This window comes from Rattus norvegicus, chromosome 10, assembly GCF_036323735.1.
Source record: "Rattus norvegicus strain BN/NHsdMcwi chromosome 10, GRCr8, whole genome shotgun sequence".
NCBI classification, from domain to species: Eukaryota; Metazoa; Chordata; class Mammalia; order Rodentia; family Muridae; genus Rattus; species Rattus norvegicus.
In genome coordinates this window covers 37,047,400-37,065,000 of record NC_086028.1, presented here as the reverse complement: position 1 = coordinate 37,065,000, position 17,601 = coordinate 37,047,400, and the positions used below count along the sequence as shown (strand labels likewise).

General features: G+C 47.1%; 2 protein-coding genes across 4 annotated transcripts in view; both read right to left on the bottom strand.

The window, feature by feature from the left end:
- The window catches only part of C10h5orf15 (similar to human chromosome 5 open reading frame 15), a 12,605-nt gene extending 12,493 nt beyond the window's left edge, over positions 1-112 (bottom strand). The window contains exon 1 of the mRNA NM_001106999.2: positions 1-112. This exon is cut by the window's left edge and continues 31 nt beyond it. Coding sequence (NP_001100469.1) covers positions 1-105 — 105 coding nt within the window. The 5' untranslated portion in view covers positions 106-112.
- Positions 113-4,458: 4,346 nt separating this feature from the next.
- The window catches only part of Vdac1 (voltage-dependent anion channel 1), a 31,166-nt gene continuing 18,023 nt past the window's right edge, over positions 4,459-17,601 (bottom strand). For 2 of the 3 annotated variants that reach the window (NM_031353.2, XM_063269961.1), the window contains 5 exon segments: positions 4,459-5,433; positions 6,333-6,390; positions 7,992-8,142; positions 9,961-10,188; positions 17,536-17,588. In NM_031353.2, coding sequence (NP_112643.1) covers positions 5,342-5,433; positions 6,333-6,390; positions 7,992-8,142; positions 9,961-10,188; positions 17,536-17,588 — 582 coding nt within the window. In that variant the 3' untranslated portion in view covers positions 4,459-5,341. 3 annotated transcript variants of the gene reach the window in all.

Below are 17,601 nucleotides of genomic sequence, written 5' to 3'. Positions count from 1 at the left end.
CAGCACCAGAGATCGCGCCAGCGCTCCGAAGCTCCGGGCTCCCGACCCGGGCGACAGCTTCTCTCGTGCAGCCCCGCTCATTCTGCCCAAGGAGGCGGCAGCCATAACGGACTCGGCCCGGAGCCTGCGCTGTTGCTAGGTTCTGTGAAGTGACGTCAGAGACGCGTCCGAAGCGCACTCCCGAAGCTGCTACGTCCCGACGTGATGACGTCGCATTCCTGAACCGGAAAGGTTAGCGTGGGATTGTAGAGAAGGGTGCTGAGAAAGACGAATGGTACGAATTTATTTTCAACTGGTGGTTGTTGTGTAATTTGTCGTCGTCATCTTTGAGAAGTGGGTCATCAGTTAAGAGCACTGGCTGATCCCCCAGAGCTCCTGGGCTCGATTCCCTTCTCCTTTGTGAGGGCGCACTACCATCTGTCCCAGGGGATGTGGTACCCTCTTAGGGCACACTCAAACACTAGACGTACAGCTGATTCAGAGACACACAGGCAAAACTCCTACACACTTAGGTTTAATACGTTTTATAAATATAATATATATGGAGCTGGAGAGAATGTTCAGCTGTTGAAAGTGCTTGCTACTCTTGCAGAGGACTGGGTTTGGTTCCCAGCACTCAGATTAAACAGCTCACAAACCACTTCTAACTCCAGTTCCAGAGAATCTGATCACAAAACCTCTTTTGATCTCCACAGACATTAGGCACATGGAGTTCACATACATGTATGAAAGCAATCATTTCTGAATGAAAAATAGCCAGGTGTGATAGCGCATATCTTTTGTTCCAGCACTCAGGAGGCAGAGGCAGGCAAATCTAAGTGAGTTCGAGGCTAGCCTGGTCTACAAAGTGATTATGCGACAGCCAGGGCTACACAGAGAAATGCTGTCTCGACAATAATAATAATAATAATAATAATAATAATAATAATAATAATAATAATAATAATAATAACTTTTTAAAAATAAAGTAAAAGTGTAAGTTCAAGTGCCCTCCAATGCCAGAAGAGCATCTCCCCACACATCCCCCACCCCGAGCTGGAGTTTGCTGTGATTATGAGCCACCCCATGCGGATCCTGGAAACTACACCCTGGTCCTCTACAAGAGCAGCAAGTGCTCTAACAGTTGAATAATTTCCCCAGCACCCTTTTTGATTTTGGTTCTGAAACAGGATCTCAAGTAGCCCAGGATGGCCTCAAAATCCCTTTCTACCCATGAATAACCTTGAACTCCTTCACCTCCACCTCCCACCTGCTGGGTTATGTTTTTGTTCAGGGTTTTGTGAAGTGATCGAATTATGTCTTTGGGACATTTGAGCCTATCCTCAACCGCAGTGTCTCGTTCTGACTTCCTAGCCAACTTTCTTGCTTTTCTTTCTTAACCCTTCTCCCTGTTAAATATTATCCAGGCTTACAGTGTCCCCCACACGACAGCAAGCCTGCCAAGGTCAGCTTGACTTTACCTTGTTTATTGATGCATCCTTAACTATGGAGAAGTGTTAAATATTTGATGAAACGCTAAAATATAAACCTCAGAGGCAGATGGATCTCTGAGTTCAAGGCCAGTCTGGTCTCCAGAGTGAGTGCCAGGACAGCCAGGGCTACACAGAGAAACCCTCCCCCCCCCAAAAAAAAAATAAAAAATAAAGAAAAAGAAAACATAAATTTAGAAAGTTTGCCTAGAGCCTTGGTACAGAGTTCCTGTCTGTGGGTATATTTCCTATAGGTTTCCACTCAGGTATGTTCAGTTCCTTAAATTTCAATCCCTGAGTTCAATCCCCAGGACCCACATACTAGGAGAAAATAGACTCCCTTGGCTGTTCTCTGTAATGCACATGCACACGTATAAGGAGAATCAATATAAAAACGTTAATAGAGGAGAAGGGCTGTGAGGTGGGTCAGTGGTTCAGAACACTGGCTGCTCTTTGAGAGGACCCAGGCTCGGTTCCCAGCTTTCCGTGGCAGCTCACAACCACCTGTAACTCCAGCCGCAGGGGATCTGACACCCTCTTCTGGCCTCTGTAGGCACCAGACTGCATGTAGTGCACAAACATGTGCAGGCAAAGCAGCCATATCTAGGAAATAGGAGCAATTAAAATTTTTCTTTTAAAAAAGGAGGTACTGGCTGACACACCCAATCTCAGCACTTGGGAGGCAGAGGCAGGTGAATCTGAGAAGTGAGAAGGCCAACCTGGTCTTCACAGCAAATTCCAGGACAGCCAGGACTACACAGGGAAACCCTGTCTTGAAAAAACAAGATTAAACTTCAAAATGACCACCCCCTCATGGCCCACAAGGGAAAGCCTGTGAGTGGTAGTTATTGTAAGTGTGGTAAGCTTACTTCTCATGGATGCTCACCTTATAAAGGGGAGCCTAGTTTAATCATGAGCCAGTAAAAGGACAGAGCCGGTCCTGGAGAACAGGAGCCTAGTAAGGGTTAGACAAGGAGCCTTCCAGTTCCACACACTGGAGACAGAAGACAATGTAATGATATCATCCAGGTACTGCATGCTCTTCAGGAAACAAGTCAGCAAGAAGGGATTCAGTTTCACAACCAACAAGTGGATTCTACCACAACCATGTAGACCCAAACTCTCTCGCTGAAATGAGGGTGCATCCTAGTTGTGTTTACTTTCCTACTGCTGTGACAAAACACCGTGACCATGGGCAATTTATTTGGGCTCCCAATTCCAGAGAGTTAGGAGTCCATCACCACTGAGGCCGGGAAGCATGGCAGTGGACAAGCATGGCACCAGGAATGGCAAACTGAAAGCTTAGACATCAAACCACAAACTAGGAACAGCATAAGACCCACCCACCAGTGACATACTTCCTCTGGCAAGGCCACGCCACCTAAGCCTCCCCAGACAGCACCTACTGGAGACTAAGTACTCACTCAAATGCCAGAGCCTAAGAGAACACTCTCATTCAAACCTGAGCCAAGAAGCCAGCACACCCTCGACATATCGGTGATTAGTGACCTTTCATATATATACTTATTTATATATAATTTACACACTATATATTATATAGATTATATAATGTATATTATGTAATTTATATTTACACTATATATATATATAATTTCTAAAAGATTTTATTGGAAGAGGCTGTGGTTCAACAATGCTTAATGCTCTTGCTGAGGACCCTGGTTCAATTCCCAGTACCCTCATCAGACTGCCTGTGACTGATTGCAGTTCTCTCTAGATCCAACACCCCTAGCTTCCTGACTCAACTGTTGGCATTCTGTCTAAGCTCCACCCCCAGTTACCTGGCAACAGTCAGGTTTGCCTGGCATTATAAAAGGGGCTGCTTACCCCCTCCTCACTCTCTTGCCCTCTTCTCCTTTGTCCCTTCTCTCCCCACCACCCCCCTTCCTTCCACATGCTCATGGCCGGCTTTTACTCCTCTCCTCTTCTACTATTCCTCTTATTAAACCTTTCCACGTGGAACCATGTTGGTCTGTTGTGGTTTGACTCCAACACTAAGGGCAGGCCCTCCCGAACCTCGCAAAAACAGCGGAACAGTTTCCACACGTACCTTGGCGTTCGAGCTCTCTCGATAGTTCTGGCTCTGGCTCCGGTGGGCCATTGGAACTAGTGTTAATTTATCTCAGCAGCTCCACACTGGCCCCATCTACTTTCTGACCCACTGTCCATGAGCCATTCCAACCCGACTGTCAGGCTGCCCCGCCCTCACTCACTGCTCTCTTGGCTGGTTTCCATCACACCAGGTCAGGTATACACATCCCAACTCCGTGGTGGGCCCAGTACATCCTGCCACCATACACTTTCTTGAACTCAATTTAAATCATCGCATGAAAGAACACATCACACAATAACCTCTGGTCCAACTGATAAGATATAATTTGCCCATCTAGACGACACAAAATCCTATACATATCCATCCCTTAAGAATAGTCATTACAACCTGTAATATGTGCAGAGAGGAATCTTAACATCCGCCGCCATGCTCTCTCAGCTCCTTCCTCCTTGGCTCCAGCCTTCTCTGCCTCTCTAAAACTTTTCTCCTGTCCATCCTTCTCGCCCAATGACAGGCCTCTTTCTATCCATCCCAGCCTTCACCTGCATAATGACATCAACCTACACCTCACAACTCTCCTCTTCACAGAACTCACTCACTATATCCTTGTGTTATCTCCAAGGATGTGCCATCACATCAACTGTGATGCTTTCTTAAAAGATGTTTTTATTTGTGTCACACACGTGTGGGTACCTAAGGCGGCCAGGAGAGGGAGTCAGAGAGCGGCTGCAGGGCTACAGGAGCAGGAAGCACTGTTAAGCCCCTCTCCAGCCTCCAAAGTCTTCTTTTCTGTCAGGTTAGTGGTGACTTATCAGACAGACACCAAGAACAAAAGTCCTATGAACGCAAAGGAGCAAAGCACAAATCCAAACCAGTGCCCTGGCCATTCACAGTTTTACCAAAAGCAACGAGAGAGGATGAGGTTTCAGTATTTTATTCAAGTTTTATTTTAAGTGATGTTAATTACAGCATTTGAAGGGGAGGAGCTAATTCCACACAAAATGGAAGACTCTATAATGTACCCATTAAACTGCTAAAAATAGTGGTGCGGCTACAAGAGGAGTCCGTTGAGATCCCTAGTGTTGTCAGGGTGTGACCACAATCACCCGCCCAGCTCTGAGCCGGAGAACCTGGAAGCTATTTCATACTCTGGTGCAATGGCAAAAAAAAAGGAATTAAAAAAAAAAAACAGAAGAAAGGAAGAAAACCACACCACAACACAAGGAAGAATTAAGTCCTGAATGACTGGCTTCATCATGCCCACCCTCTCCACCCTAAAATGGCACAAAAGAAATTGCTAACTACACCCTAAAGACTACTTTTGGTGTAAAACAGGTAACTGATGGGCTAGGATGGGAACAGGGCACGATGGGAACAGGGCGTGACCATCCGATAAAAAAAAAAAAAAACCGTCCCTTTCACGTAGGTGTGTACATGCTTCCGAGCAGACAGGATCGGGACACCGGGGTTCGATGTTCAGGAAGTCACAATTTCATGTGCGGACTGGATACAGATTTACAAAGGGTCCACACGTTCCCAGCTTCCACTTGCAGCCTGGCATCTCTAGAGGAGCTCCTCCCCAGCCCACGCCTACAGCTAAAAAGGACCCTTCCTGGAATGGGGTTTCCGCTGTACCTCTGAAACGGTAAACACCTTAAAGCCGAGTCATCCTTAGCCTGGAGGTCTAACGTGGTATCAATCAACTCTCGCATCCCCAACATATGACATTAAAAGGTACACTAAACTCTGAAGGTAGCTATGCTGCAAAATAGTTTAAAATTAACGATTGTACAATATTCATTTATGCTTGAAATTCCAGTCCTAAACCAAGCTTGTGGCCACCCGCATTGACGTTCTTGCCATCCAGCAGGGCTGACAGTGTCAGTTTGATACCTGTAGGGAGATGAGGCAGAAGGTGTGGGAGGGCGGGGTGACAGTTGGAGGAAGAAAGGGGCAGGAGGGAGGGAAAGAGAAGAGAGGTTAACATCAAAGTCAGAGTCTGTTCCAGGCGGTGGCCAAGCAAGGTGAGCCTTCAAGCTTCTATAATACAACACGGCCTGCTGCCATCCTCAAAGCAACACATGTGAATGGCCACCGCTGGGACGCAGAGCAGAGAGACCCTGCTGGAATCCTTCCGAATCCCCGTTCCATCCTGCCTCCCCCAGCCCAGTTACAATGAGTGTGCCAACCACTACTGCCACCCTACAACAAGACTTGCTGGAGCAATACTGCATTAGAGGGAAACCCTATCCTGTAACAGCCTGAGTCTTACATTCATCTTCACACACAAACACACGCACGCACACGCGCGCGCGCACACACGCAAACAATAAACTTCTTCTTTTCCTGGGACTTAGATCGAACGGGCTGGTTTTCCCTAGAGGAACTTGATTCTCATATCACATAATCAGCCTTGAGCATTTCTGCAGTCCTCACACTCTAGTGAGAGGCTGGGATAACTATGCATAGAAGACCCACTACCCACCATCCCTATGTCTATCGTGAGGATGACTGACAGGATAATTTTGACTCCAGCCTGGGAGTAGCTATCGGGTATCATATACTGGGAAAAGGAAAGGAGAAAAGAACCAGAGATGTGATGTGAGTTAGCCCAGGCCGTTTCCTTCTGTACTCTTTTCTCGGACTCTCTTCTTACAATGGCTTCCCAACTCCCTTAATAAACATTTAATTATTATAAAAGCCTATATATACTCGTTTATAATGTCCCTCAGCAATAGCGGAAATCAGCAAAACGCAACAGAAAACTAGCTTTGCACGTGGGTAACACCTACCTGGTTTTAGGGTCTGAGTGTACCCTAAGCCAATTAGACTGGAGTTGTTCACTTTGGCCTGAAGGAAAAAAGAAAAAAAGTCCAAGTGAAGATGGTGTCCCTCACCCGTGAAAACTGTCCTACAGGTCTACCTCCAAAATTGGTGACAGCATCTTAGGCAAATCCCAGGTATCAGAACCGTGTTCACGCCTGCTCATGGCCATCTTGGAAAACTCAACATGAGATGTGTCACGTGCAGGTGCGTGTGCTTTCCCCGCTTCTGTGAACTTCCAAGGACAGAGCAAGGAGAAGAAGGGCTCTCGGCAGGCCGTGTCCCTTCTAACTGTTCCTTTATGCTCCCAACATCCCAACAAGGAGAGCCCTTGTTTTACAAGCATGCCTCATGTTGAGGGAGCCGAGTCCAGTTCCCAGGTCAGGAGACTTACAATAGACTCTGTGAGTTACACCAACCCACAGAAACATTCTGCAACACAACACTTCCTCATTCCACCTCAAAAAGGTGGTCACCTACAGTGCGATGACAGAAGCCAGTTGAGTGGGTTCACCATAAAACCTGTGCCATTCTGGGCCCCTGACGGGTGCCATGGGGTTAGCAAGACAAGATGCCACCTGGTTTTGTCTTTTTTTAGAGATGTGATCTCACTATAGAGCCCAAAGCTGCCTCTGAACTCTTGCAAGAATGGCCTTCTGATCCTTCTGCCTGCTGCTTCTGCAGTTCTGGGGACCAAGCACAGGCTTTCTGCATGTTAAGCCAGCATTCTACCAAACGAGCTACATCGAAGCCTTGATTCTGTTTGTTTGGGGTTTTCCCCAGTAATGCGGCTGAAGTCAGGCCCTCGAACGTGCTGGGCCAGGGCTCTACCACTGGAATACACTGACCGTTGATGTCTTCATGTGGACTGTAGGGACTGAAAACCAAATGAAATGAGGGGAAGAATAAAACACCCCTTACAGTTGTCATGATGGGACAGATGAATTAGAGAGGCTCGAGAATGGAGCGGTCTGCTTACAGCCAGGCCCAGCACATACTTGCTGGGTGCTGGGTGCCTTTAAGGAAGTTACCCAATTAACCTCCATAAGTGCTCAGCTCCTCCAGTGTAAAAATACTGAAGATATAAAAGCCACGCAGGTATCAAGTGGGATTGACACGCCTTTAATCCCAACACTTGAGAGGCAGAGGCAGGTGGATCTCTTGAATTTGAGGCCTTCCTGGTCTACAAAGTGAGTTCTAGGACACTCAAGGCTACACAGAGAAACCTTGTCTCCAAAAAAATACAAAAATAAAAACAAAAGCCATGGAGGCCAATTGTGGCACATTCCTTTAATCCCAGCACTGGTAAGGCAGAGGCAGGCAGATCTCTATGAGAACTATAGAGTAAGTTCCAGACCACCAAGGCCATATAGTGAGGCTTCTTCTAAAAAGTATCTGTCTCAAGGATCTCAATTAAATACAAGCATCATCTCAGGGTTGGGGATTTAGCTCAGTGGTAGAGCGCTTGCCTAGCAAGCACAAGGCCCTGGGTTCAGTCCCCAGCTCCGAAAAAAAGAAAAAAGAGGAAAAAAAAAATACAAGAATCATCTCTGCCCAGTGAGAAAACATCTAAGCAGAAGCACAGAAATCTCTCAATCGTGTGAGACGAGTGATTCTCAGGTACCCACCGAAAAGCAGGCATCAGGGTCGACCTGATACTTGGCTGCTATTCCAAAGCGAGTGTTACTGTTTCCTGCGGTCCAGGCGAGATTGACAGCAGTCTCCAACTTCTTGTTCACCTTCTGGTAAATGGAGCCACCAAACTCCGTCCCATCATTCCTGCAAGTAAGCATAGCCAACAGATGTCCAGCTGTCTGGGGAGGTGGGATGAAACCCAGGTCGAGTCAACAACACTAACAAGAAAGCAAGGTTGCCAGAAATAGACTAATCAAGCCAGGGTATGGAGACCAAATTTCACAGAACAAGTGCTGAAATACAGGAAGCCCTACCAGAGCAGCACAGAACCTCAAGACAGCTTCTAAATACTCTTTAAAAATGGAGGTAGATGGAGAAGTGGCTCAGTTAAAAGTACTTGCTGCTCTTCCAAAGGACCTGAGTTCAGCTCCCAGCACCCACATCAGGCAGTTTACAACTGCCCATAACTCAGCTGTAGAGCATCCAGCCCACCGTGGGCACCTGCACACACATCTTACACACACATCTTACACACACATCTTACACACACATCTTACACACACACACACACACACACACACACACGAATAAAAATAAACCCGTTTTGGTCCTCCCCCCAATGAAAGCAGAAACTAGAAAATTAGAATCCTACAGAGCTCTCTGCTGTCTACTGTCTGTGTCTTCACTTTTGTAAAAGATGGTAGGAGGGAAGCCAAGGAGAAGAGACACAGCCAGAACAATCAAGAAAGTTCTGCGCCACATTCCTTGGAAGGCAAGTGCTGTGGTTTGGATGAGGAAGAACAGGACAGACTCCGTGCAAGTTGTTATATAACCTCCACACATACACTGGAGCATAGTAGTTCACAGACAGACAGACAGACAAAGACACACACACACACACACACACACACACACACACACAAAATACATGTTTTTAATTGTATTAATGGAAATAATATTGGTTTAGACCAATACCATTATTGGTCTGAGTTTAAGAAGCCATTTATTTAGCTCCCTCTAGTGGAAAGAACAGATTAGTATTTCATGGAATTAACCCCGAATGGGGAGGGCCTGGGGGGAGTCCCCTTCAGATCCCAGAAGAGAGCACTGGATCCCCTGGAGCTGGGGTTTCAGGCCACTGTGTGGCATGCATGACAAGGATGCTGGGAACCAAACCAGTTATCCCTCAGTAAGTGTTTTAATCTGCTGAGCTTTCCTCTAGCACCAAATAAGATTATTTTTATGATTGAAATTGTTTACCTCAAGTTATCAATGTCCTTCAACCTGAGTCCACAGACAGACTCTCCCCAACCTAACAGGCCCGGCCCAGCACCCCACCATCCAGCAATCAGCAAGCTGTTAACCACGTTAATGGAGAGAATACTATGAACGCCTGATTATCCTCCACGTGATGTGAAACAAAAATGCTAACAGGCCCTGTGGCTCATTAACCCAAAGGACTGAAAACCAAACTTAGGAAAAAAGGAAAAGTCACCACCCTAGCCACATACACAAACACCTGTGGCATTATGAATGACTGGGTTTGGCCTTCACGTGAATGCTTGGTCCTCAGTTGGTCGAACTGTTTGGGAAGGATTAGGAGGTGTGGCCTTGCTGGAGGTGTGTCACTAGGGGCGGGCTTTGAGGTTTCAAAAGACTCCTGCCACCCCCACTGTTTCCTCTTTCTGTCTGCCTTGTGGTTGTGGATCAAGAAGTGAGCTCTCAGCGTTGGGGATTTGGCTCAGTGGTAGAGCGCTTGCCTAGCAAATGCAAGGCCCTGGGTTCGGTCCCCAGCTCTGGAAAAAAGAAAAAGATGTGAGCTCTCAGCTGTTCCTGTTGATATCATAGACTGTAACACACTAAAATGGTAAGTCTAACTAAACACTTTTTTTTTTTTAATAGGTTGCCTTGGTCATGGTGTTCTGCCCCAGCAATAGGAAAGTAACTAAAACATACACTTACACATTAGTATGAAGCTGGAATTCGTCCGTCTTGTAGCCAACTGCAAAGTTGCTCTGGGTCACTCGGGACTTCGAGGTCTCAAAATTCATCTGGTAGCCAGCCAGCCAACCCTCATAGCCAAGCACCAGAGCGCCCCGGATTGAGGGCCCAGCGATGTCAAAGTCCACATCACAGCCCAGGTTGATATGCTCCCTCTTGTACCCTGTCTTGATTTTAGCATTTTTTTTCCTAAAAGGAAAAGGAAGGGTGTATGAAGGCCAAGCTAACTCATCTTGATACAATCATGCAAGAACTATAAACATTTTGTCTGATCCTAGTTTGTGAAGGAACAGAAGAGAGGCCAGTGGCCAGCTGTCCCTAAACACCTGCTAAGCCACAAATGGGACACAACTCCTCCTGAGCTCAGCTCCAGTCTGCAAAAGGCTGCATCAACACTGTGCACACCACGGCAAGAGACCAGAAAGTGAGGGCCACCATGTTCTTTTTCCAGCCTCTCCCCATGGCAAACCCAAGACCCTACACAAGCATCTAGTAGGTATCTTTGCTGCTTTCCAAACCTGCAGAAGAGAGACACATACCTCAAAGCTACCCACACAGCAACCTGAGGGAGATGGTCATCTTTGTGGCTCACCCAGGAGCCAGTGGGGGAAAAAAAGAAAAAGCAGATAGATCCCTTCGGGCTGGAGATTAGGCTCAGAGGTTAAGAGCGCTTGTGCAAAGGACTGGGATTCAGTTCCCAGCACCCACACTGGCAGTCCCAACGACCTGTAACTCCAGTTCCTGGGGATCTGATATCTTTTCTGGCCTCTTCAAGTGCCTCCCCCTACCCTGCTCCCCTCACACGTGGTGCATATTCATACACCCAAGAACACACACATACACACAAGAGAAACAATAGGTCTTCCCCTGCTTAGTGAATATGTTAGGAGAACTTTCGCCACCATAGTCGTGACCCCAGAGTTCACAGCTCAGAGTCCTGGCTACTGACGAGGAACCTAAGTCCTTCAGTTCTCAGGTCCAGTCCAGTCTTGCCAGATTTACATCTAAGACCAGTTAGTTCAGTGTCTGTCAGCTATTTCTCAAGACCCAGTGTCCCTCAGGAAGGATGGATGGGTTATGTCACCTACCAACATTTATACAGCCTAACTTTTATTCAAAGAATAACCTATTGGGCTGAGTAGATGGCTCAGTGGGTAAAGCGCTTGCCAGACAAGCCTAAAGACCCGAGTTCAAAGCCCTAGAACCCAGTAAGGGCCATCTGCACAACGGAAGCCTCCATGATCCCAGTAAACCTATACGGGAAGACGGGAGAGAGGGAGAGAGGGGGAGAGGGGGAGAGGGGGAGAGGGGGAGAGGGAGGGAGAGAGAGAGAGAGAGAGAGAGGAGGCTTGCTGAAGCTCAAGAGCCAGCCGGTCTGGCAGAGACCAGTGAACAAAAGAACTCATGCCTCAGGCTGGAAAGAGGGCTCAGTAGTTAAGAGGTTAAGAGCACCGGCTGTTCTTCCAGAGGACCTGGGTTCAGCTCTCAGCACCCATAATGGCAGCCCATACCTGCCTGTAACTGTAGTTCCAGGGGATCCAACACCCTCACGCAGACACACAGAATAACAAAACACCAGTGCACATAAAATAAAAATAAATGCAGTATTTTTAAAGAAAGAAAGAGAAAAAAATCCTGCCGTTAGAAAGTAAAACATGAAGATCATCTTCTAACCCCCCACAAGTGCACATGCCATAGTCACGCAAATCTTTAAAAAAAAAAAAAAAAATTCTTGGGGCTGGGGATTTAGCTCAGTGGTAGAGCACTTGCCTAGCAAGCTCAAGGCCCTGGGTTCGGTCCCCAGCTCCGAAAAAAAAAAGAAAGAAAAAAAAAGAAGAAAGTAAAACATGAATATCATCTTCTAACCCCCACAAGTGCACATGCCATAGTCACGCAAATCTTTAAAAAAAAAAAAAATTCTTGGGGCTGGGGATTTAGCTCAGTGGTAGAGCACTTGCCTAGCAAGCTCAAGGCCCTGGGTTCAGTCCCCAGCTCCGAAAAAAAAAAAAAAGAAAAAAAAGAAAAAAAAAAGAAGAAAGTAAAACATGAAGATCATCTTCTAACCCCCACAAGTGCACATGCCATAGTCACGCAAATCTTTAAAAAAAAAAAAATTCTTTGTTTTTTAGTTTTTCAAAACAGGGTTTCTCTGTGTGGCCCTGGCTGTCCTGGAACTCTCTCTATAGGCCATGCTAGCCTTGAACTCAGAGATCTGTCTGCCTCCCAAGGGTTGGGATTAAAGTCCACCTACCACTGCCTAGCAAAATATATATATATTTTAAAGATCAAATCTATCAAGTAAAATTAGAACTACATCACATACTTGCAAAAGAGAAGACTAAGAGAAGACTTTCTGGCCAACTGCTTTCTCAGCCTAGACCACAGAAACCATGACTCAGCGCTCTAAAAGACAGCACATACTTGCCCATTCCCGACCTTATTCAGTGACATTAAGGGCCTCTCTGCACATGCAGTCCATGGGCTCTGAACCCATTCCCTCCCCCAGATGCCCTGCTGCTTCTTGGGAAATGGCCAGTTACAGATCTAGGGCAGCAAACATACAAAGTAAGCCTGAAGCGGCTCTTTAAGCTATCAGAGATTAGCAGGAATTATTGGGCAAACAGATCTAATTGCTAAAATAAGTTTTTTACCCAGGGCCTTCAGAGATGGAGCAATGTGAGCATTGGTAAGACCAGTATTGGCAATAGACTAAAATATACCCTCAAAAAAAATTTTAGTTTAGGGCCAGTAATATGGTTTAAGGTACTAACAATTGCCTCCAAGTCTAATGACCAGAGTTTGATTGCCCAGACCCACATGATGGAGAGAGGGAACCAACTTCCAAGGTAAGAGGATCATAACTTGGAGGCCAGGCTGGGCTACGTAATCAGATCCTGTCTCAATAATACATGGTGCACACCTGGCCATGGAGGCAGGAGGGTCAGGAGTTCAAGGCCAGCCTCAGATACATTAAAAACTCAAGGCCAGGCTAGACTACATGAGACCCTCTCTCAGAAGACAAAACCAACAAAAAGCTGCCATTAACCACAAAGTGTGGTGCCTGTGGCAGAGCCTCTGACCAATGGTGGGTACCACGCACTCCAGTTTGAACAGCAACTCCTCACTGTCTCATGGGATTCTAGCTAAGGGTCCAAGCATCCCAACAACAGGGACAGAGGAGGGGCAGTGACTCAGATCTGCCCCGAACACAGCTGTGCAGTTTTTCCTTTCTCAAATGTCATTGGGATTTTTTTTTTTTTAGATACTTAAGGAGTGGTGCTAATTTGACAAGCACTCAAGAGACACATAACACAGATTGGCGGTTAGCAAGCAGGCCTTATCCGTGGAAGGCAACTCCGGGTGGGTGCTAATCCGTAAGTGAGGTCTGCAGTCCCGTCCAGTTGTGTCTACATTTGGCTCAGGGTGGTCAGTGCTTTCTGGGTATCACCAGAGCGTCAGAAAGCCAGTGTTAATTTCCCATGAGCCAAAGAGTCCTCAAAGTTCATCTACCCAACGAGCTTAGGGCCTACACCACTACCCTTTAAACAACATGGGTGCCAAGGCTCCTAGGAGAAATGGCTGGCAGCAGGACCAGGGAACAAAGAGCCTGAGATGAACTTCATACAAATCCAAAGCAAGAAGCACAGATAGGCTCAAAGACAGTGAGAGGAACACCCCCAAAGCCCACACATGTCAACCCGAAGGAGCGCCAAACTGTCACAGCGTGAGCCACAGTGTAAATGACGCCACTGAATATAACTCACAGAATACATGACCGTGAGTCTATACATGAGTCAAAAATGATCAGGGGCTGGCAAGATGGCGCAGCACACAGAGGTGCTTGCAGCAAATCCCTAGGACTAGCATGGAGAAAGGAGATAGCCAAACCCGCCAAGTTGTTCTCAGATGTCCATATGCACACTGTGATCACACACACAGAAGAAACTGCTTCTGTGTATGTATGTATGTATGTATGTATGTATGTATGTATGTATGTACATATATATGCATGTATGTGTATTTTTTCAGATAATAAAGGGATGGAGCACCATGGTTCAGTGGTTAAGAGCATTGGCAACTCTTGAAGAAAACATGAGTTCTATTCTCAAGACCCACATGGTGGCTCACACTTCTGTAACTCCAATCCCAGGGACTCCAGTGTCACCCTCTGACCTTCATAGGTGCCAAGCACACAAGCAGTATACATACACACATGTAGACAAAACACATATACAGTCAAGTGAGGAGTAGGACCGCCCTTCCCTGTAGTAAGAAAGCAATGACGCTGCATGGTGGCTCACACCTTTAATCCTAGCACTTGGGAGGCAGAAGCAGGAGGATCACTGAGTTCAAGGCCAGCCTGGTCTACAGATCGAGTTCTAGGATAGCCAGGGCTTCATAGAGAAACCCTGTCTCAAGAAACAAGAAAAGGGGGTTGGGGATTTAGCTCAGCGGTAGAGCACTTGCCTAGCAAGCTCAAGGCCCTGGGTTCGGTCCCCAGCTCCGGGGGAAAAAAAAAAAAAAAAGAAAAAAGAAAAGAAGGAAGGGAACAGTTGCCAATAGTGACGCTGGCAAGCACCAAAGGTTGCTTCTGTGTAACCCAAGGTGTGAAGAGAGAGAATATTTGCAGTCTCAGTATCTCCCCGTAACACAGCCACTGAGCACAAGGCTGGAAACTAACAGCTTTACAGCGGAGACCCAGCAGATGCCACCTCAGCCACATGATCAAGGTTGGTATCACAGGCCAAGACACACAATAGCGATCTTCAGATAGCACACAGCAGCGTGGACACAACGAGGTGCCGCTTCTTCAGCTGCCAAAAATATAACCTGAACGTGCTCAGGAGGAAACATCAGACCAATCCAATTCCTCAAAAATGTCCAGGTCATGAGAGGCAGAGAAAGATGGAGAGTGTGTCCCAGGGAGAGGCCACAAAGGAGACCTGAACGCTTGATGCAACGGAGGATCCAGAACTGGGTCCCGGGCCAGAACGATGGTATCAACAAGGCATCAGTTAATAGTGTGGCACCAACGTTCACTTGTTGGCACAGATCTGTATGACGGGGACACATCCTGAAAACTGCACCGTTGGGTCATTTGGCCATTAAGCAAACATCACAGGGTGCACTTACAAAAACCTAGATGGCCATGATTAACCACTCAACCACGACCTCCTTGTGTACCCAAAAGACAGATGTCCAAGGCAGGCAACAGAACACAGCACACGGGCTCACGGTAAATACTTTAGAAGAAGAAACACGCTCTAATGGTACGAAGAACATGGTGAGTGAGTACCCAAGCCAGGTACACACTCGGCCCAAATACATGAGCATAATTACACATGCTCGGCTTTTATAGGGAGATAACAGAGTGGGCGGCGTTTGTATCAATTATTACAGACTCGATAAATGCACTGTGCTTTGGCGGCAATGAACAACAGGAATTTTTCGGCTCCGTAGTAATCTTAAGGGGCCAGAGTCCTATATGCGCTTGATTGAAATACTATTACGTAGTGAACAGCTACATATTATATACTATGTGCTGTGTTATAATGGGATGGCAGATATAAAACTTCAACATCAGATGCAGACGGGGGAGAAATAGAAGGGAGCTCTGCGTATTGCTTGTATCACAATTTTCTATAGAAAAACTGTAAAACTATTTCAAAAGAAAAGGGGGCTGGAGAGATGACTCAGCGGTTGAGAGCACCCGCTGCTCTTGCAGAGAACCAAGGTTCAGTTCCAAGTACCCGAATGGTCGCTCACACCTTTGATCCCAGCACTGGAGAAGCATAGGCAGGCAATCAAGGAAGGAAGGAAGGAAGGAAGGAAGGAAGGAAGGAAGGAAGGAAGGAAGGAAGGAAGGAAGGAAGGAGGGAGGGAAGGAGGGAGGGAAGGAAGGAAGGAGGGAGGGAGGGAGGGAGGGAAGGAAGGAAGGAGGGAGGGAGGGAGGGAGAGAGGGAGAGAGAGAAGAGAGAAGAGAGAGCACAGAATCACAAAATATAAAAACTCACGGCTGAACCATGGGCGTAAAAGACAGTAGAGGTGTACTTTATACATGTACTGCCAAGCTAAAACCTGCCAAAGGTTGGGAATGGTGGTGCACACCTTTAATACCAGCACCATGGAGGCAGTGCCAGGCAGATTTCTGAGTTCGAGACCAGCCTGGACTACAAAGCAAGTCCAGGACAGCCAGGGCTGTTACCCAGAGAAATCCTGCCTCAAACAAACAAACAAACAAACCTGCCAAACTAAAAACTTAAGCCTTGAAATTTAGTAAAAGTCTGGACTCAATCATCAGTGGGCAAAACAACTTTCCCCTGATGACTTAGGAGACTCCCCATTCTAAGAGCAAAAATTTCAGGAGTATAGAATATTCTAGAACCTTCTAGCCCTGTAGAGCACTCAGAAGGGGAGGCAGACCAGCTTGTTCTCTTTGCCCTCTGATGTGTCAATCAAGCCTACACTGTTTATGGCCAAAGGACCTGGCAGCCCCAGGAGCCACCTTGTGGTTAAGCTCCCAGGATCGCAGGGTCTCAGAAAACTGGGAGAAGAGCCCTCCACACCTACAAAATAGGCTGACAACAGTGACCAGTCAGCCCCTGAGTCCAAATGCCACCTCTGCCCTTCAGCCTTGGCCACTTTTTTTTTTCCTTTTTTTCTTTTTTCTTTTTTTCAGAGCTGGGGACCAAACCCAGGGCCTTGCGCTTGCTAGGCAAGCGCTCTACCACTGAGCTAAATCCCCAACCCCAGCCTTGGCCACTTTTATTTACTGGCAGCCTGGTGTGAAACAGAACAGCTGGGACAGAAAGCCCGTGGCCTGCAGCCAGGCACACAACGGTATTGTGGGATCTTAGCAGCAAACACTGCTAAGTCTTCCACTACCAAGGACACTCCTTAGCCCTGCAGACACAGCTCAGTGCAGATGTAGAGTGCATCACCAATGGCCTGCATAAGCCCTGGCTTCCATCCTCAGCACCCCATAACTGGGTATGGGAGCAGAAGACCCCAGTGCTTGAGAGATAGAAGCAGGAGGGCCACAAGTTCAATATCCTCCTTGCCTACAAAATGAGTTCAAGGCAAGCCTGAGCTACAGGAGACTCTGTGTCAAAAGTAAAAGGGAAGTTCCTGGGGCAATAGCATCCCAGTCCAGGCACCCTCAGTCTCCAAATGAGCACAGGAACACACAAAACCATTTGCTGGAGGAATACATTTCCTAAACTGAGAATACTTGCTACAGCACAGCCCCTTAACAGATGGTGTTCCTGGACAGAACACCACCACAGACCAGAACGGATAGCACTTGGAACCAAGGCTGCCTCATTGTCGTTGCTACCCGGTTTGGTTTTGATGTGGACTCTCACTACGTAGCCCTGGCTCGCCCTGAACCCACGATTCCCTCCACCCTCCAGCCTCCAGCCTCCCAGCTAAGAGGCTACTTTGACAAGACGTCAGCCCAAACACCAAACTCCTGTGCTGCAATGGACTTCCAGGGCCCATAACATCCCAGAACGTCCTCTCGGGTAAGAACCTTACCCAGTGTTAGGCGAGAAAGATGAATCAAAGGTCAGCTTCAGTCCACGAGCAAGCTGCATATGAGAG